This window comes from Mizuhopecten yessoensis, unplaced genomic scaffold (genome assembly GCF_002113885.1).
Source record: "Mizuhopecten yessoensis strain PY_sf001 unplaced genomic scaffold, ASM211388v2 scaffold4121, whole genome shotgun sequence".
Classification (NCBI taxonomy): domain Eukaryota; kingdom Metazoa; phylum Mollusca; class Bivalvia; order Pectinida; family Pectinidae; genus Mizuhopecten; species Mizuhopecten yessoensis.
In genome coordinates, this window is record NW_018405386.1 from 934030 (window position 1) to 942181 (window position 8152).

The following is an 8152-nucleotide window of genomic DNA, read 5'->3' on the forward strand; positions in this document are numbered from 1 at the left end:
TGAAAAATTCAATGTTTGTTAATAAAAACAACGTTATTTTTTATTTTTATATTGAAACCTTTTGCTTTGATTTTCATTTATTACTGTCTGATACGAAAATAAGATAACTTTGTCCTCGTAGTTCGTTTTACTAACGATGGCTGAACAAGCGGCAGAAAATGAATTGAGTTTCTTGGCTTTAGTCTGTGACGTTCTGAAAAGGTAATTATGATAAGAAATAGATATGATTAGACCTTCCTATCTTTATTGAAGATTGTTGTCTAACATATCTGCATATTTAAGGCGCTTTATAGTTGTTTCAGGACCAAATCGATGACAGACGACTTACAACGTAACGGGCATATGATTGAGAAAAATGACATTGATTTTAAGGTGATGGTCGTCTGTAAATGTTAAAACATTGTTCGATTGAGCGCAAGTCTGTAAGTTTAATAAATACTGCTGGCTGTACGCAGAGACATTTTACGAGTTCTGCGGATTATATTCTCAAAGGACTTTCTTGTAGGTATGAAGCCCGCGTAGCTCAGTCGGTAGAGCATCAGACTTTTAATCTGAGGGTCTAGGGTTCGAGTCCCTACGTGGGCGAAATATTTTTTTCTTTTTTCCCCTCACTCCATTATAATAAAGAAATTCTTGCTTTCTTTATTTATAGGAAATAAAAATTTATGTTATGTTTATTTTTTCTTTGTTCGAAAATTATTAACATAAGAAACAGTTATGCATAGAATATGACATTGATCATTTGCAGGTCACAACAGCAGACATGTTAAAAATAATGATAAAAGTGAACAAGTATTTTTAATTTTTTGTGAACAAGGCAATTAGGTTATTCTTTCCTTTCATTATTTTTTCAAACAATCACTTTCCATTTCTGAGAAAAAATGGCCACAATAATGCAGGTGTTCTTTTTGCACATTCACTTAAACATCCGACACTGTATTAATGTTGACTGAAATAACATCATTGAATGTAAAAAAAATAGAGGGTTCAGTATACATATATGTTTATGTATAATTCAACACAGCAAAAAGAGAGATCATCAGATGTGCAATGTTTTAGTGATAACTATGGCAATTAAGTCAAGCTCACTGAATTCATGTTGTCGAAAGAATGACCAAAAACGCCTGCACATTGCAGTGACATTGGCATAAAAGTATGGATGTAGAAACAGTACAATACTAGGTAATTATTTTGTTAACAGAATGATGAAAAACTTATATGGTCACAAATTGTCTTTTTTTTTCATGTTAGCTTCTTGTAGACTTGTAGAATTATAGAAAATCTGTAAATCTCATAAAAAAAACCATACATGAGTTATCATTAATTTTAAAAGGAACATTTGTACATTGTTAATGACAAAATCAATGCAGGCTATGATAAAATTTATACATTTTGACTTGACACAAGTTTTGTGATAATAATTCCAAGTTTTCACAAACTAATAAACAATGCTGCAGTGCACATGGTCTCCAAGCTATGATCAAATATATCGTAAACATTTTGATAAAACACATTGACAATCACAAAATGATTCCAATTTGTAACTTGTACAGACCAAAAACTAAAAAAAACCACTGGTCAGCAGGCTTACATAAAACACATTTTGACCGGACACAAGTGGCAAGTGCTATTACACAATGACTGCTGGTTTGTTACAGACTCAAAAAAATAATTCCGACTGGTCTGCTGACTATGATAAAATACATGTATACAGCCTACACAGGGCCCCCGGTTTATCAGACAGGGCACTTTTTGTGTCCGTTTAAAGGACACATTCCCAACTGAAAAGGTGTAAGATTTTTTCCCAATTGCCCCTTTGAAATTCCCAATTGGGAACCAAAAAAGTAATTGCATTAATATAGATCAATTCCTCACAGTTGATTGAGTTACAAGTCGGAAGGACAAAATCATTATGTTGTCTAAACCGTCTCATTTCCCCCCAAAAAATGATATTTTAATTGGACACTAATTATAATTTGGGGGTTTAATATCTTTAAAATGTATATCATTTATATTCAAGAATATATATGTTGTAATGTTTTTGGTATACAATCCTCCAAGGACTTACCTGATATATTAAAGATTTTTTTCTGTAATTGACCTTATACGCACCCTGGCACTAAACAATATGAAAAATGAGAATGACTGCTGAACCTTCACCGGTTCTTGTAAAAGGTCACAGTAGACATCTTTTCAAGTACAGTACCAAGTCTAATAAATAGGGGCCCATATAAGGTGCTTATTAGTTCAAATACAGTAATAGAAAAATATACACATTACAACAATGTCACTTGTATCTAGATCATAAAATGAAATAAACATAAAGATAACAAACTAATTTGATCGTTGAAACTCATTGAAACAATATCAACTATGTGCAATATCACGATCAGAGTCCATAGAGAATCCCAAACGAGTGATGGTTGGTCATCATGTTTATATAACTTGATTTTGAGTTAGTTAATTTTCAAATTGTATAAAGATACAAGATTAACCAAGTGTCTTTTACAATTTGAAAATTAAGTTATGAGAGTTAAATAAACGTGATAATCAACCATCACAAGTTTGGGAACTATTTTTCTCCCACAACGTTCAGATCTTATATCTAGAAAGCTATGTATATGTTTCGCTTGGGAAAACATACTTCCTGTTTTCAATAGGGGAAACAATTTGGATTTTTGTACTATGACGTCACAATGGAAGATGACATCGCAAAGTATTGTCACTGGACGTCATTATTAGAAGATTGACCCATTAAATCAGGTCTAGGGTGTTACAGACTAGTCCAAAATGAGTATCAACACCTAGCAGGTTTATCCAATGAGTTGGTAGGAAACCTTTAGTGGTTGTGGGAGAAAAAATTGTTCTCAATTATCTGGCTCAATCTTTACCAGATATATACTAGAGTGTATAATTTGATAGCCTGATTGTCTCCCCTAGATAATAAAGCTATCAAGAATTATGCAAGTCTAGTGGAAGAGCTGGAGGCCATAAAATGCCAACTGGACAAAGGAACACTTCTTTGAATTTCTTCTTGACCAGTTTGCTTTAATATTTCCTATGGATGCCAACTGAAAGCAGTAAAGTGCTCATTATATTAACTGTTACACAAAATAGTTGTTTGATACGATGGAGACAGAGAGCAGCATAATTGTCTCGTAGAATTGTTTATATTTATTCATTATTGAAATCACTTGTAAAACTTTTTTTCTTTTCTCTTCAGTATTGAAAAAGAATCGCACGATGTGACTCAGAAGATGACAGATTTGAAGAGTCAACTACAGCGAGCAAGAGATTGCGTGGAGAAAATGCCAGGAATCCAGTACAGCAAGACAGAGCAGCTTAAACAGATCGACGTACTTCGTAACCAAATGGCCGTCAAAACCGAGTTACTGCAGAAGTACAAACACATGCAGACATTTGATCTGTCTCAGTAACAGATTCTACAGATCATCAGGGAGTGCATACAGGAAAGACTGCATCATATATCGGTGTTCATCGATACTGCATCACTTATATACTTTGTAACTCAACATTATTTTTTATATCTAGTTGAAACTTGTGGTTCAATTGAAAACATATTATTTTCATAAGTGAACTATTTTGAGATATTATTGTGTATATTTTTGTTAATTAGAATACTTACAGTATTTTATCTTTACTTGCTCTTGTGGGGGAAAAAAAATACATCCAAATGTCGGACGTTAAAAATGACGATGTGCACAGGCACCCTATATTTCACAAAGACCCTGAGCAATGGTTGCAGTATATGAACAAAGAGGTTCTTGTTGTGACAGAGGACGGATCCGAGTGGTCGGGATGGGTTTACACCGTAGACCCTGTCTCAGAAAGCATGGTTCTCTTCCAGTTTGAAGAAGAAAGGACCAGGATGGAGATTGTGATGGGCCACGCTATCAGAAATGTTACCATTCTCAACAGCGAGACACAGACTCACAAAGATAAGTTTGACAAGCTCTTTAGAACGAGAGAACAGGAAAGTTTCTCAGAGGAGGAGATAGAAAGACGAAGAAATGTTTTGAAGTTATGGCTCGTGAAGAATCTTCTACCCGTCTCTACTACAGGGAATAATGGCGAGATACTTTCCATATCTGATGCCTTGTATATAGAGCCTCCATATGGACCTGAGAACTGTCGCAGCACAAATGAGATCATTCTTGGAAGGATTCAGGGCCTCATTAAGAACATGCCAGCTGATCATGAAAACTGGTGATTTTCATTATCAACCATTTTCACTATCAAGTATAAATTCAAAGACTCCATTTTTTCATAATAAGGCCAAATAAAGTAAATCTAGTGTTTCCGCTATTACCCTACCTACCCTAGATTTTGTGCTTTAAACCATAATTTTTTTATTGGCATTTAGTGATATGCACTGTTAAAGTCAGAACTCCTGCTCTATATAAGCATATTATAAATATTATAAGCATATTATAAATATTTTCCAAAATAATAACAATTCCCTACCTACCTACCCAATTTTTTGAAGTTGATAGCGGAAGCACAAGTTTTTTTTGTTTGACCTAAGGTCATTTACAAATACAATGGTTTGTAGTCATTTATAAGATTGATAATAAAATTTGTCAACAACAATTTACACTATATATACGTGTTCTAATGTTTTTGATCCGCTAGCATGTTTATCCATGTTAAATTTGCTACACTCTGTTTTCTTGTTACTAAAAAAACTAGGCCTTGTTGTTTGAAGTTTCTAAATCAATTTAACTTTATTAAAATATTAAATTTATTTTAAATTTTAAATTATCATATAAAGACCAAAACAGTATTATATTTCTTTTTCAATTGAAATACCCGGTAATACGTTTTGAAAATTTGAGTTTGCTGTCAAATAGCATCTTCAAACAACTGGGCCCAGAGCTTTACTGTAACTATGGGCCATCTTATCAGTAATGCACATCAATTTAGTTTCGTTCACAAAATAATATACAGGCTATACATGTATTTAGGTTAAAACACTGAATGACTGGTGCATTAATCACAGCTAATTGATCCGTCGATTCTTACCATTCTGCTGTTATTTTTGTAGTCGGCATCCCTAACATTTTGGTGTTCCCAAACTCTTCTTTCAAATTTCTTCATTAATGCTTTACAGATTTGGTCCTATATCTCTGCTTTTAGCTTGTAGATTAGGTCCCCAGGATTTTCTGGCTACGTTTTCTGTTCTCCATACATTAGATTCTCTGCAATGTTCCTTGTACAGAAAAATATGGTTGCCACTTGCTGTAATACTGATTCCAGCTCGTACTGTAATGGTCAAAATCAGTTTTAAACATTTCCAAGCTCATCTTCAATGATTCTGATGTACCTGTCTTCCATTTCTGGAATCTTCTTTTCCTTCCACGAGGTGAAAACAAGCCAGTATTTTCCGTTCACTATGTGATGGTAGAAGGCCATGATTATTTCTTGCTAAAGTCTAGTAACAGTCCTGAAACAAAGAACTGTGTATTTTTAAAAATGTGTTAATAAATGGCATAACATTCTGTTTTAATTGGAGGCACTGATGTATTTGGAGCTATTTAAAGTTTTGAAACCTTCTTACTTCTTATATTAAAGACAAAGAGTATATTTTGTGCTAAAATGCTTACCAGGTAGTACCCAATAGTAATAAAATAATGGACTTGAGCAAGGCTTTGATAGTACAGCCGTACCTACTGCAGAGACCACCTCTATAAAGAAGCACCTGTCTTAAGAGACCACATTTAACTCATTAACCCCTGAAAGTTCATAATGAACTATTCCAACCTTTGGATTGGAAGAGTTCAAATGTGTCTTCAGGGGTGAATGTGTTAAACTCATTGCAGTTATTTCTTTTAAATGACCCTTATCACCTGTAGTAAGAGACCACTTAATGGACTTCTCTATGGAGGATTGACTATATATAGCCTTGCTCAAGTTCAAGATTTTTCTTAATTGTGTATGGGGCATATACAACGATTCAAGCCACTGTTGTGAGAATAGGTTACATATTGTATCTACATCATGGGACATATTATAATGTAAGTTGTGTCACAAGGCCTTGTTTATGAGAATAACTTGGAAATAAGTAACAAACAAAACTAGCCTTGCAAGTTTCGTACATACTCTGGACGGAACTCGTTTGGCCAACGTTCTGCTCCACAATGGGTACCGAATTTGAACCAGGATATTCATAGATCTGTTGTCCATGACACTGTGACCTGCATTGTTTCTGATCGACACTTGGAGAAGAGGCATAGCTCGGTTGCTTTCAAGTGACATCGTCCCATCAACTTCCGCTTTGGGCTGCCGCACCTCCTCAGTCACGTGCACAGGCACGCGGGAATCCGAAAAAAAACCATTAACGAATCATGCTCTTTTCGATATTACATCAAAGAATAGCGATTTAAATATCACTTTTTTAGCTGAAAGGTATATTTTCCCTATCCACATGACTAACAGACCTTTTTTTCATCACGTACCGGGACGTATAAAGCCAGTAGTAACATTTATATCTGGCACACGTTTATATCTGTCAAAAAATGTATCTCATGGATCTGTATTTTTCAAACAAAAATACAGAAATGGACAACGCTTTCTTACTTCTGCAAAATTTGTTTACATGAGGCAAAGGTCTGGATAATAAAGCTGCAGAAAGTCCGTGGAACCCCGTGTTGCTTATCCTCGGAACCCAAGACACGGGACACTTGGAGTAGCATCGTAACATTACACACTATAGCAACGTCGTAAAATAGATACACGAACGACGTCGTAATGCTTGTTACTAGAAAATATTGTTACTAAGTTACATACATTAGAGAACGTTGTAACGGATACTGACGTCGTAACATGAGATACTTGAACAAACGTGTACCACTAAATATTTGGTACACTTGGTGTCGGGACACAGCAAGAAAAACTCATGATATTTGAACACTTTTTGCAGTCATTGTGTACTATCACTTTCTCAATTATGCTTGTATTTCACTCGCTTAAGTGACGGGCTTACTGTGTCTAAATAAGAAATAGTACATATATTCGCGATATGTTTTATTTCACGGCCGCCCATTCTCCCTTCTTCCAGATCGACGCCAAAATATTGATCTCGCTAACTACAAGCGGTTTTCAGTATCCACTAATCAATTGTAGACAGTGAGTGATTCGTCTTGCAATTTTATGGCTCCGAAGTATTTGCTTTTTGACAACTGATCAAGACTTTCAAATATTACTAGTCGCAGAGACGTATATACCACAGCTTTATTCGTCTTTGTTAATCTCACAAGCAGAGTTCGCCACACCAACATCACTTACTGACCACTGACAGCTTCAGATGTGTGGAAGATTCGGAAGATTGTGTTGTACAATCGATTGAATCCAATCAAATAATGAAATTAATCAATGACCAACAAGACAGCAGGAACTTGTTCAATTTAACTAAAGGAGGTCCAACATTTATGAAGGAAGATGATTGAGCGGTTAACCGTTTCCTCCCCCATTAAGACCCCTTTCGGGCCAACAAGAGTGATTAATATAAATAAGTTGATTCGCAATTATTGTAAAATAGACCTTTTTATAGTCTAATGGACAAACTCAAGGACAATTACAATGTTTTTTTTTTATGTATTAGATGTTTGTTCAGAGAATTATTTAAAAAAAGGTGCATACAGAATATGCGACTGTCTGTCACACGGTTTAAACTTAAAATTAATAATTATCATATACTCTTTCATTGTATAGTTCTTTATGACAAATCACCAGCACGTGTACATAGGATTAGCCCAAGTTTCCTCTGGCCCCCGACACCAGACTTTACTGTCAAAATGTCTTAAGTCTGGTGTCGGGGCCAGAGAAGCCCCTTCTCTTAACTGTTTTAAATCTAGATTAAACATCTGTTGGAAAAATATACCGTCCAAGTTTTATCCTAGTTTTTATGCTACACAACCGGTTAACAGTATGTTACCAAACCAAGATGCGCCTATATTAGCAATTTAGCTAACAACGGTGTCGAAGAAGAGGTAAACAAGGTAAACTAGGGCTAATACAATGTATAGGATATAAGGACGGAGGGATTATCAAGTCGCCGTCTTTGGATCCGAGGATTCCGCCCCCGACATCTCATTAATTCTACTCTGCACCCATAGATTTTCTCATGACAGAT

General features: G+C 35.1%; 1 protein-coding gene and 1 non-coding gene across 3 annotated transcripts; both read left to right on the plus strand.

The window, feature by feature from the left end:
* The first annotated feature begins 99 nt into the window (after positions 1-99).
* LOC110448636 (gem-associated protein 6-like) lies at positions 100-4620 on the plus strand. Of its 2 annotated transcripts, none has more exons than XM_021494996.1 (2): positions 100-201; positions 3224-3952. In XM_021494996.1, the coding sequence occupies exons 1-2, from the start codon at positions 137-139 to the stop codon at positions 3435-3437; spliced, it is 279 nt and encodes a 92-aa protein (XP_021350671.1). In that variant the 5' UTR covers positions 100-136; the 3' UTR covers positions 3438-3952. The 2 variants fall into 2 exon arrangements, with proteins under 2 accessions (XP_021350671.1, XP_021350670.1); XM_021494995.1 differs by having other exon boundaries at positions 120-201; positions 3224-4620.
* Trnak-uuu lies at positions 513-585 on the plus strand. Its single transcript has one exon. It is a non-coding gene; the product is annotated as a tRNA-Lys (tRNA).
* Positions 4621-8152: the final 3532 nt, after the last annotated feature.

Coding starts and splice junctions, on each gene's coding strand:
- LOC110448636 (XM_021494995.1), top strand. CDS start 3,695: ATGTCGGACGTTAAAAATGACGATGTGCACAGGCACCCTATATTTCAC.